The following is a 22,543-nucleotide window of genomic DNA, read 5'->3' as shown; positions in this document are numbered from 1 at the left end:
ACTCCGCCGCCGTGCCGGAGCCGTAACGCAGCCGGTGGAAATTGGGGGTAAGCATCTCACTTTACAAAAAACAAACAAAAACACACCCATTCTGTGCAGCATGCACTACGTGAGGTAGTCTAGTAGGTTACACTTGTGCACATGATTTAGTCTTAATGCCTCAGAATTCAAATATATATATATATATATATATATATATATTTGTATATATTTCATATTTATATAATTTAATATCTATTTTAACCAGTATTACACAAAGAGTGCCGTTTTTCTCCAAATATTAGCATGATTACAAATGTGATGATTTTATTCAGCGTACAGTTTAATAAACAAGAACTTAATATCAAGTGACTTACATTTAAGACACCAAATCGTCTGTTTCGTGGTATTTTGCCAACGAAAATGGTTCCAAAGTCCACAGAATTGTTTTGAGTCTCTGAGCAACACTTCCTGAGTGAATCAGCCGCTTGCTTGAATGAATCGGTTGAAGCTCAATGATTTGCTCATTAACAGTGATTCGCTGCCCCCTACTGGCGGGTTTAATTTCAGGTTATATTTTCAACATTAAAAACATTTATGCATCTGTAACTGCTCTTGACTGATAATTTTTTAAATAAAGTTTAATCTATTCTATAGTTATACATTAGATTACAACTTCTGTACCTGAAAATCTCTTGTTTAAACCTACATGAAAAACATGAAAAGCATTATTTATTTCATTTATATGTTTGTTCTGTATGTATTTATAGCTATTACTCGTAATTTGATTATTTGTAACTATTTTATTACTTACTGTTTATTTATCTAACAATATTTAAAATATAAGTTAATCTAGTAGCTTTTGCTGTCATTAACCTATTATTGAGGTTAAATGTAACAAAGACAATGAAAACAATATCTATGCTTATTTTATAGGCCCATTTTCTTGTCTTTTACTTTTATTAATTTTTTGTTGTGGGGCCACATTTGTTGAGCCCTACCTTCATCCATTGGAACTGCATAGTTAATCGTTAAAAGTTATGGTCCCACCCCTTTTAATGTTAGGCCGTTTGTATCTATTACACGTTACCCCACCAGGTGGCGACAAGTGACTGTTAAAAATGCATTTGTCATGGAATCTTCTTAATCACAAAGCCTTTTATTTTACGTGAATAAATGGTATTAAAAATATCCAAATCTATAGGTCTGTCATATAAAATACACAAATATACCCAAGTGAAAAAGTACACTTCCATAATGTACTTAAAGACACCATGAATAGGAACTAAAATGTGCTTTTAATATTCTTTTTAATATACCTGTGGGTTGCTCGGAGATGAACACTTCTGATTTGTCTTTATATTTTGGTTGGCAAAATTTAGCATAAAATAACACAACATTAACTTCTTAATGAACTATGTAAGATGAGTATCACGTTTGCACTCGTGTGATATTGCACTTAGTCTACAGCTCGTGTGATATTTCTTAACTATCTGATGTAAATATGAGACACAATCTCAAACAGGCATTTTGCCCTTTTTTAGGGATATTCTCTAGGCTCCATCATGCAATAAGTTGTTGCTCTGCCTCATATTAGTCATCAATCGACTGTATGAAAATGCAGATGATCCACATAGGTCTGGGGCGGGGCAAGTGCGTTAATAATTTTAACGTGTTTATGCGTTAACGCATTAATTGATTAACACTGACAATTATTTTATCTCGTGTTAACGCAGGTTTTTATTATAATGAAAGTCCGTGGCTCAATGGCTCTAAATACACATACAGACAAATCATGGGTCACAGGAGGGGATGCTCCTGATCAAATTATTTAGGCTAAGCATCAACATTCACAAACCACTGTTCACTGTTATTTTTAACAGAAAAGAATGCAACGAGCTCGTAATATTTATAATTGTGTCTTTATAAGTTGGAAATAGCAAGTTTCCTATAGCATGTTAAGACAGCAGAGAAGCACTCTCTATCAGCACAGTGGAGTTAATCATTTTGTGGTTTATTATTTAAAGTTTTATGGGACACGGTAAGACACTTTTGCCACTCAGAAATATTAATGCAATCATGCAGCACGTATCATGTTTCTGTTACTCTCTGGTGCGGTTAGCACTCACACTCACTGATCTATATATAAGATCTTGCCCATCTCTTCCAACCGAGCCAGGAACTGCTAAACGGAACGATCACACGAGTCAAACGAACCAGGATTTGGAGGTCAAACGTGCTCCGGCACGGTTAAGATTGCCTAGTGTGAACACACCCTAATTATTCTCCCGCATCCCGCACACACAAGTTTCTACCCGAACATCAAGTGTTGTCCTGTGTAGCACTCTGCTGTGATGGGTCCCGTGACTAATGAAGGTCTAAAAGGAAGGTGCCTGTTATAATGTTATGATCGAGGCTCAGGACTCTGAGCATAACTTGTTTTTCAATAACAACTATAAAATATTTTCTATAAAAACATCTTGGCAGTGACAAATGGCTTGTTTTATATTTAATTTAATTAGATTAATGTTGAGATTTAGGCTACAATAAATATTTTAACTGCTACTATGTAAAAGGAACACTGCTGTAAAAAGCACCTTATTTGTTTAGGATTTTGCAAACCAAATGTTATTACACTTTTGTTCATATAGCAATAGGCCTACTTTTAATTGAAAAAAGTGCACAATACACTACTTTTGAATGCATTATTAGTTTTATGCATAATAATGCAATTAACTGTGATTAATCGCAGACAATAATGCGATTAATCACGATTTAAACATTTTTAAGCACTAATATGTGTGTGTGTGTGTGTATGTGTGTGTGTGTGTGCATTTTTTCCCCTTATTCTAAGAGTTTCAGATAAAGCCAGAGGTCTGGTTAGGTTAATTGCATGTTCAGTGGTCCAAACCAGAGATGTATAAAGTACTAGAGATCCAGACTTGAGTAAGAGTACAAGTGCTCTATCAAAAAAATGACTTGAGTAGAAGTTGAAGTGCTCTTTAAGCACCATACTTAAGTAGAAGTACTAAAGTATTCAACATTTTTTGTACTTAAGTATTGCAAGTAGTCTATTTGAAAATTTACTACTCAAGTACTGAAAGTAAAAGTACAAGTATTACAGGGTTTCCCATACATTCATTAATTTGTGGCGGCCCGCCACAATATCAACGCTGACCGCCACGGATTGATTCAGATTTTGAAACTATTTAATATGGGTACAATTGTATTTTATTGTAGAGCTGCACCCTGCTTGCTCCCTCCCTCTCAAAAACTGACAACGGAGGCACACACGACTAGCTCTTCCTCTTCGAACACGATCTGAATCAAAACATGAGCATGTGTTAGTTAGAGGACGGATTGTTGCCGGTGCTTAATGCTTATTCCCCCAGCGAAGATTCCAGAATCAATCCGGAGTTGAATGGTTAGTTATGAACACTGTTGCTCAACATAACTCTGAGAAGTTAGTCTATGTTAAGCACTGTCGCGTTTCCATTACAGATTCGCGCAAAACTTTTGTGTTTTTTTTTTCTAAATATCGATAAACAACTATTGCGAAATGACGGCGTTTCCATTAACCGATGTTATGCGACTAAAACGTCATTTTTTTCCTCTCGCGATCAGTCATTCCAAAAATCATGGCAACGGACGTTGGTAGGTTTATATATATCACAGCCACCAGACTAGACATTATATTATTATTATCTCCAGGTTCAGGTTGGTGTGTGTTGGTTTTTGTCCACCTCAATCTCCAGGTTTGTGTGTGTGTGTGTGTGTCAGAGTCTGTGTGTGTCCACCTCCAGGTCCAGTTTGGTGTGTGTGTGAGCCTGTGTGTGTCTGAGTGTGTGTGTGAGTCTTTTTGAATTTTTGAGTGTGTGAGCCTGTGTTTGAGTGTGTCAGTAAGTTTGTGAGTTTGAGTGTGTGTGTGTGTTTGTGTGTGCATCTCCAGGTCCAGGTTTGTGTGTATGTGTGTGTCAGCAAAATTTTCAACAAGAAGTCTGTGGAGCAGTCATAGCATAGAAAGTGTAGCAATGACATAGCAATGTAGCAATAGCAATGTCTTAAAAGGGATAGTTCACCCAAAAATGAAAATTCTATCATCGTTTATTCACCCTAAAGTTGTTACAAACCTGTATGAGTTTCTTTGTTCTGCTGAACACAAAGGAAGATATTTGGAAGAATGTTTGTAACCAAACAGATGTCGGTCCCTATTGACTACCATAGTATATATTTTTTCCTACTATGGAAGTCAATAGGGACCTAGATCTGTTTGATTCTTTCATTCTTCCAAATATCTTCCTTTGTGTTCAACAGAACAAAGAAACTCTGGAACAACTTTGGAACAACTTGAGGGTGAGTTAACGATGATAGAATTTTCATTTTTGGGTGAACTATCCCTTTAAGGTATCTGACACTAAGTGTTGGCAATGGAAATGTGTACTTGTCACTAAAAATATATGATATATATGATGAAACACTGTATTGTGTTATGTAGTTATTAAAGAAAGTACTCAAAAGTTTGAACATATTGTTTTTACTATTTCAAATGATTAACCTAAAGGACAATCCAAATTCCTTTGACTGTAACTTTTTGTAAACAAAAAACAGATTAAAGGGTTAGTTCGCCCAATTTGCAAAATTATGTCATTAATAATTTACCCTCATGTTGTTTCAAACCCGTAAGACCTCCGTTTATTTTTGGAACACAGTTTAAGATATTTTAGATTTAGTCCGAGAGCTCTCAGTCCCTCCATTGAAGCTGTGTGTATGGTATACTGTCCATGTCCAGAAAGGTAAGAAAAACATCATCAAAGTAGTCCATGTGACATCAGAGGGTCAGTTAGAATTTTTTGAAGCATCGAAAATACATTTTGGTCCAAAAACGAATCATTCGATGTAACCGGATCTTTTTGAACCAGTTCACCAAATCGAACTGAATCGTTTTAAACGGTTCGCGTCTCCAATACGCATTAATCTACAAATGAATTAAGCCGTTAACTTTTTTATTGTGGCTGACACTCCCTCTGAGTTCAAACAAATCAATATCCTGGAGTAATTCATTTACTCAAACAGTACACTGACTCAACTGATGTGAAGATAGAACTGAAGATGAACACCGAGCCGAGCCAGATAACGAACAACAGACTGACTCGTTCACGAGTCAGGAACACTGATCTATATATATAACTTATATTATAGATCAGTGGTCAAGAACCGTTTCTGTCAGACGTGTCCGATTCGAGAACCGATGAGCTGATGATACTGCGCATGTGTGATTCAGCGTGAAAGCAAACTGACACACAGAGCGCATGAACCGAACTGACTCTTTTGGTGATTGATTCTGAACTGATTCTGTGCTAATGTTATGAGCCCAGGTAAACCGAAGGCTTGCAGTCAACGCCAATGACGCCATTACGTCGAGCGCAAAAGAACCGGTGAACTGTTTCTTCAACTGGTTTATTGAATCGAACTGTCAGAAAGAACTACTGGTGATTCGAAAACCGATGCAACCGGTTCTTGACTCGTGAACGAGTCATTATCTGGCTCGGCTCGGTGTTCATCTCTCTCTTCACAGCAGTTCAGTCAGCACGCGCAGTTTTTCTCAATCGCTTGATTCGCTCAGTGATGTGCCAACAAACCTGCCATCTACAGTTCTGGCAGTGGTAATGTGGGTTTGTAATGGAATGATTCGTAACATTTTTATAATTGTAACGAGTAACGATGCAGCACATAAAAAAAATATCGGAGTAAAAGTATTAAACTCATCGAAAATATGTACTGAAGTAAAAGTGAAAGTAGGAGAAAAAAATAATACTCTAATAAAGTACAGATACCGCCTTTTAGTACTTAAGTACAGTAGTGAAGTAGTTCTACTTCGTTACTATACATCTCTGGTCCAAACACATGATTCTCCTCACCAGTGTCTCCTCTGGATCCTTTTTCTCCAGGGCGCCCCGGTGCACCGGGCTGTGATGATCCTCTCTCCCCCTTCAGGCCATTCACACCAGGAGCTCCAGTCCGACCACCTTCAGTCACACCTGAGGACATATGTTAAATCAATGAGCAGTCACAATAGTTTGTTCAAGTTTGAAGTATAATGTAGAAACTTATAATCAGAGGTTCATCTAATAATGTACCTGGGACTCCAGACAACCCCTTGGATCCTGGAAGACCATTGAGTCCATCTAAACCAGGTGATCCTGGAAAACCTGAAGTAAGATTTGAAAAAGGCTGTTTCAGAAATGTCAGCATGCTGGGTTCTGTTAGTGTGTAGAAAGATGAATGACTACAACTGAAAAACATTTGTTTTAGCAATATCTAATGGCAAAATGGTACAAGTTCTTGTTTAACCTTTCTCTCCTGGTGAACCTGGAGCTCCAGGACGGCCTAAATCTCCATCACGCCCCTTCTGTCCTGGATAACCAGGAAGACCCCTAATGCCTGGGAGGCCTGGTGAGCCTATTAACAAATACAACAACATAAATAAAATTAGGAAAGTTGTTTATGTAAAAGCTGAAATAATTTCACCAGCATCATAAGTGTGGATCCAAACTTCCACGTACCACCAAATCCAGGTGCTCCTGGATCTCCAGGAAAACCTTTCTGGCCTTGTAATCCCAATATTCCTGGGAAACCAGGATCACCTGGTTCACCAGGAAGTCCTGGACCACCTTGTTATGGAAAGGTAAAGGACAAAAATCTTTTAAGAAATCAGACTGGAATTTACATTATCAAAATTAAATATAGTACAAAAAATAGAAGATTTTATAAACCATATGCACACTAAGAACCTGAAAAAAAAAATGTCATTCTAACCTGGGAATCCACGATTTCCAATCAAACCCTTTGGTCCAGGGGGTCCAGATAATTCATATGAATCACCTTTCTCACCTTAAAGACAATGTTTACAGGCATCAGAGCCATATGTAGTGTATCTCAGAAATAAACTGCTTTATTATTATTATTATTATTATTATACTTGACAATCACAGATATCTCACCTTTGCCACCAGGTTGTCCTGGAGTTCCTGGGAAACCTTGAACCCCAGGTACACCATCATCCCCCTTCAATGGAGAACAACACAAAAAGTAAGAGACAATGTTTATTTCTGTGCATAAAACATTTTGACAAGTGCAAGTATGAGACCATACTAGACCTGTTTCTGATAACAGTATTAGGACTGCTGCATCCATGGTTAACTTGTATACATACTTATACTGTACTTTTGGTCTGAATACATGATACTTACACTCAGGCCTGGTAAGCCAGGGAAGCCTATAACTCCTGGTGAACCTTTGGGACCAGGGAAGCCATAGGAGCCAGGAATACCTGGGAGTCCAGGCTGGCCAGGAAAACCTTTTGCTTGGTCTGCAACACCAGGTAATCCAGGAAAGCCTTGACGTCCAGGAGACCCTGGAAGACCCTTATCACCTGTAAAAACATTTTGTTTTACTGAGATTCTAATGGCTAAATGAGTAGTTCTTTTATCACAAGCTTAAATGGAAATTTCATTAATAACTCCACTGAAGGACTACAAGAACAGCTCAAGAACAAGTCCATGAACACCTTTATGCCACTAAACAGCATGGATCCTTCATTAGAATCTAAGGAACTGTCTAGTTGGATGGTCTGTCCACTTTTTGTACCTCTTGGTCCTGTGAAACCAGGCAGTCCACCACCTCCTGGTTCACCTTTTTGACCCTTTTCCAGCTGCTCTACTGGAAGCACTGGAGAGGGTCCTGGAAGACCAGGATTACCGCGATCCCCTTTAAAACACGAACATATATCAATTAATTTAATACATTCATTGTATTACTGCAATGCATTTTATAATATAATTACAATAAACTATATCTTGGTTCTTTCTGAAGTTCTGAATTCTGTTTGAGTGCCATCTATGGTTTCACTTAACTAAAAATCCACAATCAAATGTCCTGCAAGTGCCATGAATATACCTTTGGTTCCTCTTGATCCAGTTCCTCCAGGTGAGCCATCCTGCCCAGCAAAACCAGGTAAACCTTTAACACCTGGGCCACCTGGGACTCCAGGAGAACCAGGTAAACCTGGGAACCCCACCAATCCAAGAGACCCCTTCTCCCCTTGAACAGAATAAAACTATTTTATGCTATCTGAAAGAATCTCTGAGATGCTTGTTTGATGTCATAGTAATAATGCACAGCATAACAAATTTCAATAGTGTGGTATTTGAGATAGTAGAAGCATGTTAAAAATTACTGCACAAGTGAATCTAGAATAGCTTCTATCAGCAGTATAATCCAAGAAAGTCAAATCCATTTAAATAATAAGCTCTTTCTGCAATATCATACCCTTTATTCCTGGTCTTCCAGGTATGCCGGGACGTGTCCCAATGCCAGGGGGTCCAGGAGGTCCCCTAAATCCCTGAGACCCTGGGAGTCCAGGAAGTCCTGGTACACCCTTTATTCCACCAGGGGCTGGAGGTCCTGGATCTCCTCTCATACCCTTCAGCCCTGGGAAACCTGTGGAGTAAAAAAAATGCTAAAATATAATATAGGCTTTAGCTCTAAAATGAGCCTAGAAATGACTTGGATTTAACTGAAATAAAACCCATTAAGATTTTTTTTAGATGAGTAAATACACTCACAATACTGTACAGGTGAACACACTTACTCACTAAAGAAATACTTTAAATACATCATGCAGTGCTTTAAATAAAAGGTAATTAAAGAAAAAAACTTTCTAAAAGCACATTCTAAAGAATTGAAATTACTAAAAGATGAAGAAAAGAGAAAGAAAAAAAATTGTTATACTGAATGAACACAACATATTTCACAATTTGTGGAAATGTCAGTTTAATATAAAGTCTAATTATAGACTGAATGTAAAAGAAGCTGGAACATGACTAACTAAAGTTGATATGGCTAACTAAAGATGCTACTGTTTACCAGAAGGTGGGTTTGTGGTTAAAGGCACACAAGCACATCACGGTTAAAGCAAGTTCTGAGGCTAGATTGTTAGATTAGAGTCTAGACTGCTCAAATTCATTGAACCTGAGCATTAGTATTTAAGCACACAAGTTTTAGGTCATCTTTTATGTGTTGAGTGCACTATGTGCTTCCTGCTTCATGGTACACAAACACACAAAAAGATGAAGGAATACAGTTTAAACCACTCCAGTGATAAAATACCATGGATGAAATTTTTTTTTAATAGATGATCAATCCAAGAAATGTCAATTTAACATTTTGCAGATCCAAATAAACAATGGAACAAACTGCTCTATTGGTTTGAAATAGATGCCTAAAAAGGAGAGTTCACCCAAAATTGAATATTCTGTCATCATTTTGGGTGAAATATTAATTAGGAGCACTGGAAGCACAAGGAAAGACAAGTGCATTAGGAGGAAGCATTGCAAGAGTGTGAATTGTGTGATAGAGGAAAATCAACTCTATATGGAGGGCATCAGGGAGGACAATATTTCTCACCTTGGCAGCCTAGTGAGGTGACCCAACACCAAAAATAGAAGAGGGTGAGACCACAAATGGAAGGACGGGAGGGTGGAAATGATGGTGATGGAAAAAGAGAAGGAGGGGAGGATGACCATAGAGAAAAGAATAAGGAAAACAGATATTTTTGTGAGGAAGATCAGTAAACACAGGTAGACAAAGACTCATGAGAAGAAAAAGAGCCAGTGAAACATTTTACCGCAACTCAAATCTACAGTAGAAACAATACTCACATGAAAATTTAAATCAAACCATAATTACCCAGGTTAAGATAGATTTAAGAAATCTTAGAAGAAGTCTTAGAAGTTGAGTAGATCTGCCAAAAATTGTAATGTGAAAGGTCTTACTGAAAATATCGCATACTATAGAGCTCAAGGCAGAGTTTACCCTAGTATATGTAGTATCTGAGGAGTTCTTGTTGAACAAATAATCATATTATTAGATAAAACTCTAAAATTTGATTTGGTTACCTGGAGGTCCATCAAATCCCTTAGCTCCAGATGGCCCTCTGGGACCAGGAACACCTCCGGGAGGGATTTCTCCTGGTGGACCAATGGGACCTACAATACCAGGAATTCCATCCACACCTCGTTCTCCCTTTATGCCAGGAAAGCCATTGCGTCCATCATTACCTAACGAGGAATGCATTTGCTTGATATCTAGCATGACTTACAATGTCTAACAGGATTGGTGCTAATGATGTTGGTAGTAGCTACAGTACATGAAAACATCTCATCAAACTTACCAGGCCTCCCTAGTCCACCAGGCACACCAGGTTGACCCTTGTCTCCTGGCTCTCCTGGTCTCCCTGGAGAACCTGGACCTCCAGGAGTGGCCCCAAGCACCACACCGGGTTCCCCCTTAGCTCCTGGTAAACCTGGAAAACCATCTCTTCCTGGAGGCCCTGGTAAGCCAGCATTTGTTTTTCCTGGTAGACCTGGATCTCCTCTGGGTCCGGGGAACCCTAATCATAAGATTTGGAAAAAAAAAGCCAATTTGAAAAGGTGCAGTCACATTCATAAAATTGGTCCATTGTCTCTTCTCAATAGTGTAGAGACGTAATAAGCTCTGCTCACACAGAAGTCAATTTCAAACCGAAAGCAGCAAAGGATTTTGTTGTGATTTCATGTTACCAAATTGAAAATGAGTGAAATTGACATGGGAAAATTTTTCACCCTCCTGCGAAAATCCCAATCACACAGATTCCTATTTGAATGACTGGATTTTGAAGGCAAAATTTCAACAGTAAATGTGAGCGCACCTTGATAAAATTGTATACAAAATAATGCAATTGCCATTATATTTTTAAATATATGGCTAGGCCAACAAAATTATATGTAATATTTGTGGTTAGATGGCGGACCCCTTCACATTTGGGGCTGTAATCTTACCCTGAGGTCCTGGCTGACCTCCAGAGCCTTGTTCTCCTCTCTCACCCTTTGGCCCATCAAACCCTGGGCGCCCACTTGCTCCTGGGGAACCAGGCCGACCCTTTGGCCCTAATATATTTGTATAGACACAAACATGCAAAAGAACATGTTTTAGCATTTTAAATGTTAAAATACTCTTTATAGTTTAATTACTACAATAATCAACTTTAATATACTTTTAGAAATAAAATTACCTGGCACACCGGGATTTCCAAAGTATCCTGGATCTCCAAGTTCACCAGGAATCCTACAGGGCAGGGGTGTTCCTGTTGACATCCATATCATTGTCAGTAACTTATAAAAACTATGAATGATGGCCCATTCAACACACATTTCCTACAACTAGCCATGACAAACCAAGAATTAAAACATGGATGTTTGTGTTAGTTAAAAGTGTATCTGAGCACCTAAGATCAGTAAAAGTTGGCTGATAAGAAAATGGATGGGAAGGAATATACAGTAAGGTCCACATATATTTTCAGACACTGACACATTTTTCATAATTTCGGCTCTGTATGCCATCAGAACAGAATTAAAAACAAACAATCAATATGAAATTTAAATTCAGACTTTTACTTTAATTCAAGTGGTTGAAAAAATATAACATAAAATGCTTAGGAATTACAAAACATTTTATACACAGTCCACCCATTTTCAGGGGCTCAAATGTAATTGGACAAATAAATATAACCCTAAATAAAATGACTGGCTTAAGTCTGGAACTAATGGACATCACCAGAGACTGGGTTTCCTCCCTTGTGCTGCTTTGCCAGGCCTTTACTGCAGCTGACGTCAGTTGTTGTTGGTTTGTGGATCTTTCTGCCTTAAGTTTTCTCTTCAAAAATTGAAATTTTGCACCTTGATCAGATCAAGCAGATTGGATCATCAGTCAATCAGAACTCACCAAACTTACATTTGGCAACATCTTTTCTATCTGGATAACTGATTGAATCTGTCTTTTCCCGCAAAGTCAACCTGAAGTGGTGGGTTTTCTTTTGTTGCGGAAGTGTAGGAGTCTCAAGACTCCGTATTTTTTTATTCTGACAGTTCGTGAGAGAGGGGGCGGCTTTTGCTTGATGTCGACCTGCGAATGCAGACACAATGGCTGGATTGGGTTTACATTATATTGAGATCCAATCACAATGCATCCTCGACTACCTCTGGACCAGGACACGGTGATCGGATAACATTCCGATAAAAATAAAGATTGTTCCCAGTGTTTATCTTCATCGTCTCCATGATCCTTGTTCCGATATTGTAGACAAACCGTGACAGAAGACTGGACCTAACAAAGCAGTTAATTTGCGTTGTTCCCCTTCATTTATTTGTTGCATTTTTCCAGTGTATTTTTGTTTCCATAGTTCCATATGGAACCACTTGCCGGCCGGAATACCTCCTCCTCCTGCTGGAGCAGGGGGAGAGGTCTCTCGAGATCCATAAAAGACAGGGCCATACAAGACTGTTCGCTACCCAGACAACATACTCTGTGCATTCTACGATGCCAGTTTAAACACTTCGCCAGTTCCACTCCCGACCAGTGCCCATCCCAACATTTTTCAGCTACGCAGAGTTCATGCCCGAGCTCACCGATGATGGAGAGCCCATTCCTGCCGCGATCGATGAGCCAGTGTAATGCAGAGTGACTGAGCGGAGGATTGCCCCGGAGGCAGAGCCCGAATCATCAGACCAGGTGCCTCAGGACTCTGCTCCTCCGGCTACACCTTGTCGCTCTGTCCCACTGACTCCATTGGGCTCCTCCCTCCTTCCCAACAGCTCCTCCTTTGGTCTTCAGTCGCTCTGGCTCAGCCGCAGATCTCCAGATCTCTGCCTCAATCGCCAGAGCCCTCGGCTTATTGGCTCTCCATCTCTGCCTTGGGTTCCTTTGTCACCTGCTCCTCCACAGTCGATTGGCGCCCTGGATTCGTCAGCCTTTACTCATCCATGGCTCCTCCCTCTGTCGGCTCCACCGTGGGTTGCTATGATGGCTGTGGTCCCACCTACAGTACCTCCTCCTACTTCAAGTCCCTCCTGTCATCTCCCTGGCTCCTCCCTCCGCCTGATCCACCCAGGACTCTGTCTGCCAGCCCCCTCCCAGGTGTGTGTCTCCCTCCTGAGCCTTTTCCCAAGTTTCCACCCGTCCCTCCTTCTGTGGTTTCTACGGTGTGAGGACACTCTTTTCGGGAGGAGGGCGATATGTCAAGAAGATGGACTGTCTGTGTTGTGTTCTGCTCCCCATGACCTAGTTTTCCCTTGTGTGTTGCATGCCCATATTTGGTTTCTTTCCTGTTCCTGTTCCCATTGTGTTTACTGATCCCAGGTGTGTCTTGTTAATTCCCTCGTTTAGTTAAACCCTGTGTTTTCCTGAATCCTGCGTCCAGTCTAAACATCTGTTCACCTGTGCTACATGTTTTATCCTGCCTGTGTGAGTCTTTATTTGGATAATAAAGATTGTTCCCTGTGTTTATCTCCATTGTCTCTGTGCTCCTTATTCTAAAAAAGAAAGCAAACCGTGACACACAAAGGTAACATATAGATAGTCATATGAGAAGCGTGTCTGAATATAATGAATAACTGGTTTACCACAATTAAAAAACAACATGATGATGTACAGAAAATAATTGAAGATGACCACTGTAAGAAAATACAAGACAACCAGAACAGTGAGACCCAAGATTTCAGAAGTATGCATCTGAACATCTCAACTTTATCCTCTGCTAATAAAGTCTAATTTTGACACCTAAAACCCTGGCTTTGAGAGACTTCTTTTCAAGATAGAAAAAATTGCTTGGGCCACAACACGCCCAATCAACTTTGGGTAGACAGTATATCCCTATACACTTCAGAATTTTTCCGGCTGCTTCTGTCCTTCTGTCACATCATCACTAAACACCAGTAACTTAGTGCCACTGGAAGCCATGCATGCTCAGGCTACACTGTTCCACCATGTTTCACAAATGATGTTATATGCTTTGGATCATGAGCTGTTCCAAGTCTTCTCCATACTTTTTCTTCCTATCATTCTGGTACAGGGTGATCTTAATTCCAACCATCCAAAGAAATGCTTTTGCAGAAGTGGTCTTGGTTTTTAAGATATTTTTTGGCAAAGTCTTATCTGGCCTTATGTGCACCTTGTGGTGAACCCTCAGTAATTGTTCTTGTAAAGTCTTCTCTTGATTGTAGACTTTGACAATGACACACCTACCTCCTGGAGAGTGTTCTTCTCATGGCTGGATGTTGTGAACGGGTTTTTCTTTACCATGGAGAGGATTCTTAAATCATCCACCTCTGTTGTCCTCCGTGGTCGCCCAGGCCTTTTTTTTAGCGCACCAGTCCACTCTTTTTTTCTCAGAATGTACCAAACTATTAATTTGGTCACTCTGAATGTCCCTGCTATCTCTCTGGTGGATTTTTGTTTTGTTTTATTAAGCCTAACAAGTGTCTGCTTCACCTGCATGGAGAGATCCTTTAAATGCATGATGTGGATTCAAAGCAACAGCTTCCAAATGCAAATGGCATGATTAAAATCAACTCCAGACCTTTTACTTGCTTAATTGATGTAAAAATAATGAAGGAATAACCCACATTTGTCCAATAATTGGCTTTTGAATCAAATGTCTAATTACTTATGGTCCCTTGAAAAAGGGGGGAGGTACATATTAAAGTACAAATATCATATCATATCATATCAAATTAAATCTCATAGTGTACTTGAATATGTTTTGGTCAACATCTAAAATAAAATAAAAAATTGTGGCTATGCCCAAATATATATGGACCTAACTGTATTTTCACTGTGCAATTACACTGCAGTCCAGCATTATAATTTCATGAACTGTCCTGAAAATGATTCCAAAACACATAGAACCACATTTTAATGTGGAGGGCAGGGAGATCTCATATGCTGTCAATTACCACAGAAAATGTCTAACACTTTTTAATTCATAATTTTCTGAAGCAGCTTTACAGAAAACACATACTTTATAACGACAACAGAAATGTGTATAGTAATGCACATAAAATGAAAATGCTTTTCAGAGTGTTTAAAAAAGAAATGTGCAGCTTGTATTTTTATTGAAGAACTTATATTAATTAAAGTGCTTATATTAATTATTATATTAATACTTCTGTTGTTTGGATTTGTCCATCCTTGGTGTATGTTGCAAAAGTGTTTACCAGCTTTACATGGTAATAACATGCCATAGTGGAAATAATGTAAGTAAATGACAGAGCTTTATGTATACTTTATCCATCTAGGCCAGGGGTAGGCAAGTTCGGTCCTAGAGAGACTGTCCTGCAGAGTTCAGCTTCAACCCTAATCAGACACACCTGAACAAGCTCATCAGTGTCTTCAGGCTACAGGCAGGTGCAGGGGTTAAAGCAAAAACAAATCCTGAGCCTGAACGTTTTTCTGGGGATGGGGCAGCACATGCAACGAATGGAATGACTGTGGCAACTTTAACATTTGAAAGGATACTATGGCAAATTTATTGCTTTATTTATTCAAACTGATTTTCATTTTCATGAATATGTTGTTGACCTGAAGAATGAAAGCTGTATCATACATAGGGTATCGATTGGGTTTTTTATTCGATACCAGTGCCATTTCGATACTTTTAAAATGGTACCAGTGCCTAAACGGTGCCTGAACTGATACTTCTATAAAAATAAATAAATAAATAAATAAATAAAGCCTAAAAAGGATAACATTAAAGAACATTAAAAAGATTTAAAATAAATCCAAAGCATTCACACACTCTTTGGATGCTCTCATTTCACAAGCTTCCCTTACTCTAAGCCTAATAAATGTATTTCATGATCTGGGTCATTGTTTAATAGAAAACCACACATATTGTTTCTACTGTATCTCTGTCAATCACTCTGATATTTAGTTAAAATGAGTGCTGTCTGTTACTGTCTTTAATCAGCTGATAGAGTGAATGACTGTATGGTCATTATTTATAAAGTAGCAACAATGTAGTTTGTAAAGTACAATCTTAGGCACATTAGTATTTTCACCCCAAGAAAGGGCTTTAAGCCAGTTATTTATATCTTTTGCTGTAGTAGGTCAGTAGGAAATATCAGTTTACATTTTCAAACATTCATATTGCCATTAATTTTAGTGAGATTATTGAATGCACAAGCAGTCTTACAACTGCCTAAAACTAAGACTTTTGCACAGTAATGTATGTATAAAGTACGTATAATTAGTATATTTAAATAAGTGTAAAGTATGCGTTCATAAGTGTTAGAAATCGATTGCTCCCTTGTGATCTTTTGTAAACTGTATCTATGACAAAGAACTGCACAGATACAGATATTCCAACAATTTATCAATAAACACACCATGTGTCATGTGTTTTTGTTTGAGTCCGCTCGCGCTGCTCCGCTCGTGGTCTTTGGATTGAAGAGCACACTGAAAGACGGGAGGAGACAGGCCTGCCGCCGTTATCATATGAAATTTAAGGGGACTGACTCTGAGGCGATCACGAATTTGTGTACAGTTTATGGAGCTAAATGCTATAGCCCCGCTAAAAAAGCCTAGCGACGCTGTGCTTCTTGTGTACCTTTTAGAGAACAAGGACAAACATTTCAATCAATCGCTCAGGCATTTAAGAGGCACCGAAATCTATGTTCTGATTCGGTTCGGTGCATACCGGTTCCATAGGGTTTCGGTACCCAACCCTAATCATACACTTGGAAAATTAAGAGCTATATCACTGCTTATCGACACTATGGGTGTAACAATCCATTTAGCTCACCAGATGAGACAAAATACAGATACTTGGTTCAATAGAACAGGACAATAATTTAATACTATTTTTTAAGAAATTTTCAATGACAAAATATTTGTCTTTTAATTACAAAAAGTTAAAGCAGCCGTATTTAGAAATATTTTAACTAATCTAGGGCTGTAACTAATGATTCTTTTGGTAATCAGGTAATCTGATTATTTTGACAAATGAGTAATCTGATATTTTTTAGTAACACAAGCAGTCCTAAGTGAAAACGTCTCAAGGTTACGTATGTAACCCTAGTTCCTAGAAAGAACGAGACGCTGCGTCGAAACGCTTTTGGGGAACGTCCCTGACGAGACCGACTCTGAATATCGTGTGCAATCAGTCCATCGGAAAGGCGTGACGTCACGGGCGGGGTGACGTAGCGACCAGGAAGCTATAAAAGCACGTGCCGTGCAGCTGGCTTCAGCTTCGAGTAGGGAAGCAAGCGCCGGCAGGGGTGCCGGGAGTATGGCTCTGCGACGCAGCGTCTCGATCCTTCAAGGAACTAGGGTTACATACGTAACCTTGAGACGTTCCTTTTCAGGAACTCGAGCTGCGTCGAAACGCTTTTGGGGAACGATGTGCCCACGCTGCCAGACTTCCAAATCCCTGCCTAGTGTGTAGTCAAAAGAGCACAGCTAAGACGAGAGAACAGAAGAGCCCGGCGTGGCTCGCATGTCAAGATCGTAAAATCGGACAAATGTGGAGGGCGTGGACCACCCCGCAGCGTTGCAGATGTCCAAGAGGGACACACCTGCTGAGAAGGCCTTGGAGGCCGCCATACTCCGAGTAGAGTGAGCCTTGGCCCCCAAAGGAGGGGGAAGACCAGAGGACTCATAGGAGACGTTGATAGCCTCGACTATCCAACGACTAAGGGTCTGCTTGGTGGCAGGAGAACCATTGTTAGAAGGACCGTAGCAAACAAGCAATTGGTCTGATTTTCTCCACAGGGCAGCTCTGTGGACGTATGCGTCCAGTGCTCGCACTGGACACATACAGTTTAGCTTCTCTTGGTCTGGCTCCCGAAAGGGAGGAGGACAGAAGGCCTGCAGTACGATAGGTTGTGGTGTAACAGAGGGAACCTTCGGAACGTAACCCGCTCGAGGGTATAAGAATGCTTTGGCCATACCAGGGGCAAAGTCTAAGTAGGTAGGGGCCACCGAAAGGGCCTGAAGATCTCCAACTCTCTTTAGTGAGGTGATTGCCAGTAACAGGGCAGTTTTAAATGTCAGATGTCTATCTGAGATATCTTGTATTGGCTCGAATGGAGCTTTACAAAGAGCCTCTAGAACCACAACCAAATCCCAGGGGGGAACACGGGATCGTACTGGAGGTCTCAGCCTCAGCGCACCGCGGAGGAAACGTGTAACTAGGGGGTGTCTACCCACTGACTGACCATTGAAAGGGACGTGGAAAGCAGCTATGGCCGCCACGTAAACCTTTAAGGTGGAGTGGGATAACCCCGCAGAGAGCCTGGCTTGTAAAAACTCCAGAACTGTACCAACTGGGCAGTCTGCTGGGTCAAGCTGGCGGTCTCTGCACCATGAAGTGAAGAGCTTCCACTTCAGGGCGTACAGTTTCCTCGTAGAGGGAGCTCTGGATTGGAGTAGGGTCTCAACAACCTCGGTTGAGAGACCAGCTGCTAACAGCTGTGCCCCCTCAGGGGCCACACCCACAGCTTCCACAACTCCGGGCGAGGGTGAATTATCGTGCCCTGCGCCTGTGAGAGTAGGTCTGTCCTGATCGGTATCTCCCACGGAGAGCCGTCGAGGAGCGAGACTAGATCTGAGAACCATACTCGGCCCGGCCAGAACGGGGCTACTAGTAGTAGACGGGCCCCGTCCCGGCGTACTCTCGCCAGAACTCCCGGGAGCAGAGCGATAGGGGGAAAAGCGTACAGACGAAGCCTCGGCCAGGTCTGTACCATAGCGTCCAGTCCCAGAGGAGCTGGATGAACTAGAGAGAACCAGAGGGGACATTGCGATGTCTCCTGAGTCGCAAAGAGGTCCACCTGGGCTGTACCAAATACTCTCCATATCTGCTTCACCACCTCGGGGTGAAGCATCCATTCCCCGGGCCTCGGCCCCTGTCTCGACAGTATGTCTGCTCCCACATTCAATCTCCCAGGAATATACACTGCTCTGATCGAGAGGAGTTTGCCCTGGGACCACAGAAGGATCTGGTGTGCCAGCTTGTACAAGGGGCGCGAACGCAGACCCCCCTGGTGATTGATATAAGAGACCACTGATGTGTTGTCGGTGCGCACCAACACATGGTGACCTCTCAGGTCTGGGAGGAAATATTTCAATGCTCGATAGACCGCTAGTATCTCTAGGCAATTGATGTGCCATGATAGATGGCGACCACTCCACAGACCGCGGGCAGGGTGGCCGCTCATGACCGCACCCCAACCGGTGAGGGACGCATCTGTCGCTAGCGTTACACGGCAACAAGGAACTCCCAGCACCGGGCCCTGATTCAAGAACCAAGGTTTCCTCCACATGTCTAAGGCACAAAGGCACCGCCGCGTGACCTTGATAACTCGACGTGGATTTCCCCTCGGGGAAAAGCCCTTGGACTTGAGCCACCACTGTAGGGGTCTCATGTACAGCAGGCCAAAAGGTATCACGTTGGACGCAGCTGCCATCAGCCCTAACAATCTCTGGAATTGTTTGACAGTGAGTGACTGGCCTTCTTTGACTCTCTCGACTGATGTGAGGATCGACTCGATCCGAGCAGGAGACAAGCGTGCCTGCATCGTGTTCGAATTCCACACTACGCCTAGATAGGTGGTTCTCTGAACTGGAGAAAGTACACTCTTCTTGGCGTTTAGTCTCAAACCCAGCTCCCCCATGTGTGCGAGAACGACATCTCGATGTCGAGCCGCCATCTGCTCTGATTGAGCTAGGATCAACCAATCGTCGATATAATTTAAAATGCAGATGCCCTGCATACGGAGGGATACCAGAGTCGCATCCATACATTTCTTGAACGTGCGGGGTGAGAGTGCGAGGCCAAAGGGAAGTACTCGATATTGATAAGCTTTGCCCCCGAAAGCGAACCTCAGAAACTTCCTGTGTTGTGGAAGGATGGATATGTGGAAGTATGCGTCTTTGAGATCTATTGTGACAAACCAGTCCTCGGATCTGATTTGAGCTACAACCTGGTTGACAGTGAGCATCTTGAACTTCAGTGACATAACTGAGCGGTTCAGGAGACGCAAGTCTAAGATCGGACGCAACCCCCCATCCTTCTTTGGAACTATGAAATACCGGCTGTAAAATCCGGATTCCCTGTCTAGAGGAGGGACCACCTCGATGGCCTCCTTCCTTAATAGGGTATTCACTTCTTGTTCCATAACCAGAGCCTGCTGGGGGCCGACCACAGTCGGTGTAACCCCGTTGAACTTCGGTGGTGGATGACCGAACTGAATGCAATAGCCTCTTTCTATTGTACGCAGGACCCATTGAGATACATTTGGCAGTAGCTTCCACGCTGCTAAATAATCTACTAAGGGAATCAGTCTCTCGAGACTGACCTCTGGTGTAAGAGGCCCCCGAAGGGGCGGCGAGCATCCCAGCTCCGCTACGCTCACGGGCGGAAGTAACTGGGGGTGGCGCTCGCTGGAGGCCGCTGCGCCCTGAAGCTCTGGCATTGTTGGCAGACCGACCTCCTGAGGGTACTGAGGTGAGACGGGCACCGTGTAATGAGGTGAACCGCGCTCTACCCCAGCAGGGGCTACCCTCTGGATCCTGGCGTCAGGATCTTTTCGTCGAGGACTTCCGGGCTTCGATGACAGATCTTAAATCGGTTTTCGCCCTAGAAGCCCCCGACTCAGAGCATCGTTGCCCTCGGTCCCGACGTGGGGGAGCACGAGTGGCGACGCTCTGCTTTTGCGCTTCCCGGTGTGAGGAGCCGGTATGCGGCGTGGTCATCTCCCGCCCAGATGCACCACGAGAGCGACGAGGGAGGAAACTCTGGAACGCCGCCGCCTGCTTGTGCGCCTCCTGGAACCTGTCGACGACAGTATTAACTGTGTCGCCGAACAGGCCCGAGGCTTGAAGCGGGGCGTCCAGGAGGCAGACCCTGTCTCGTTCTTTAATTTCTGACAGGGTCAGCCACAAATGCCTCTCCGCGGCCACTAAGGCTGCCATAGACCGCCCAATTGCGCGAGCGGTCTCCTTAGTGGCGCGAAGGGAGAGATCAGTGGTCTTTCTGAGTTCTTCAATATCTTCAGACTTAATCCCCTCCCCCTCATCGACATCTCTCAGCAGGTCAGCCTGATAAGCTTGCAGGACTGCCATAGTATGAAGGCACACCCCAGCCTGACCTGCTGCCACATAACCTTTGCCCACTAGCGATGATGTAACTCGAAGCGGCTTAGTGGGCAATGTCGGAGCCTTTAGAGACGAGGCCGAACCGGGTGACAGATAGCCCGTGAGCGTCTGTTCAACCCGTGGCATCGCTCTATAACCACGCTCTCCCAGCCCCATCACGTTGCCATAATATAGTGAATCAGGGCCAAAGAGGCGGGTCGAATACGGGTGATTCCACGATCTCGATAACTCATCATGGAGATCGGGAAAATACGGAAGGCTCCGACGTGGAGGTGGTTGCTTCGGCCGCAGAAAGCGTTCGTCTAATTTGCTTCTCTGCGGCTCAGTCTGTTTTTCAGCAGGCCAGTCGATTTTTAATTTATCTACTGCACGCGTGACCACCTCCAAAAGCTCCTCATACTGGGGCGACAGGGGTGGCGAATCCCCAGCAACAGTCTCCACATCGACCTCCTCAGAGGACGAGAGGTGAAGAGCTGATCCCTCACCCTGGGGGGAAGAAACCGACGAGCGTGCTTCTGAACCCAGGGCTTGGGCGCCGGATCTGGCAGATGAGGAAGGAGATAAGGACTGGCCCGTCTCCATTCCTTCTGACAGATCCACCTGCGAACCCCACGAGTGCAGCAGCCGCTCTGCCTCGGCAGAAGCGGGGCCAGCACCGCGAGGAACGCTGGTGAAGGCTCCCTCCTCGAAGAGAGCCCTCCAGGATCGAAGCGTCCGCATCGATCCCAGGCAAGCCACGCACAGCCTGTGTGTATCCCCGCTCGTAATGTAGCGAGTGCAGGGAGGAACACACAGTCTGTAACGCGGCTTGGAATCGCCCTTCAAATGTTTGGTCTTTTGCTTCTGCTTAGGCATATTGAGCTGTTTTAGCGATCTTTTTAAGCTAAGGGACAGACAACAATAAATAGGACCAACAGGACAGACTTTTGCACATGCACACACAGAGCGCTTGCTGACAGATTCGAAAGCTGAAGCCAGCTGCACGGCACGTGCTTTTATAGCTTCCTGGTCGCTACGTCACCCCGCCCGTGACGTCACGCCTTTCCGATGGACTGATTGCACACGATATTCAGAGTCGGTCTCGTCAGGGACGTTCCCCAAAAGCGTTTCGACGCAGCTCGAGTTCCTGAAAAGGAACTAGGCTTTAGTATGACTATTTATTATAAACTAACGATGATGCAATAATAGTTGGCTCAAAAAAAATATCAAAACCAAGAAATTACATGATTGCATTGAACAACACTGTTAAAATACACAATGGAATATGCTATAAATAATATGAACATAACCAACTCAAGCAAGTACATTATGTATTAAAACAAATACTCCGAGAGGGCGCCAACGGCCTGATAACATTTCACTTAACAGCGTGATTAAACAATGTTTAATTCCATTAAATTTTAATATTTGGCCACATGCAGAAACTTTTATTTTGAAATCGCGATGTACAATTCATGGCATATTTAGACATAGGTTGGTGTATTCTCCTGTGTTGGCAAAGGTTTATAAATAATTTACGTTACAAATCTAGTGA

The 22,543-nt window shown here is 42.4% G+C and overlaps 1 protein-coding gene across 4 annotated transcripts in view; it reads right to left on the bottom strand.

Moving 5' to 3' along the window:
- LOC132124469 (collagen alpha-6(IV) chain-like) overlaps positions 1-22,543 on the bottom strand; it is a 145,126-nt gene that overhangs the window by 4,269 nt on the left and 118,314 nt on the right. For all 4 annotated transcript variants that reach the window (XM_059535488.1, XM_059535498.1, XM_059535519.1 and 1 more), the window contains 14 exons: positions 11,090-11,161; positions 10,857-10,964; positions 10,211-10,429; positions 9,936-10,097; positions 8,308-8,478; positions 7,936-8,079; positions 7,627-7,746; positions 7,230-7,411; positions 6,981-7,044; positions 6,796-6,870; positions 6,543-6,650; positions 6,331-6,438; positions 6,117-6,188; positions 5,898-6,017 (listed from right to left, as the gene is read on the bottom strand). In XM_059535488.1, coding sequence (XP_059391471.1) covers positions 5,898-6,017; positions 6,117-6,188; positions 6,331-6,438; positions 6,543-6,650; positions 6,796-6,870; positions 6,981-7,044; positions 7,230-7,411; positions 7,627-7,746; positions 7,936-8,079; positions 8,308-8,478; positions 9,936-10,097; positions 10,211-10,429; positions 10,857-10,964; positions 11,090-11,161 — 1,725 coding nt within the window. The remainder of the gene's footprint in view (positions 1-5,897; positions 6,018-6,116; positions 6,189-6,330; positions 6,439-6,542; positions 6,651-6,795; positions 6,871-6,980; positions 7,045-7,229; positions 7,412-7,626; positions 7,747-7,935; positions 8,080-8,307; positions 8,479-9,935; positions 10,098-10,210; positions 10,430-10,856; positions 10,965-11,089; positions 11,162-22,543) is intronic.

The sequence above is a fragment of the Carassius carassius genome, chromosome 3 (genome assembly GCF_963082965.1).
Source record: "Carassius carassius chromosome 3, fCarCar2.1, whole genome shotgun sequence".
In the NCBI taxonomy this organism is placed as follows: Eukaryota; Metazoa; Chordata; class Actinopteri; order Cypriniformes; family Cyprinidae; genus Carassius; species Carassius carassius.
The sequence above is the reverse complement of the archived record's forward strand: the minus strand, read 5'-3'. Positions and strand labels throughout refer to the sequence as shown.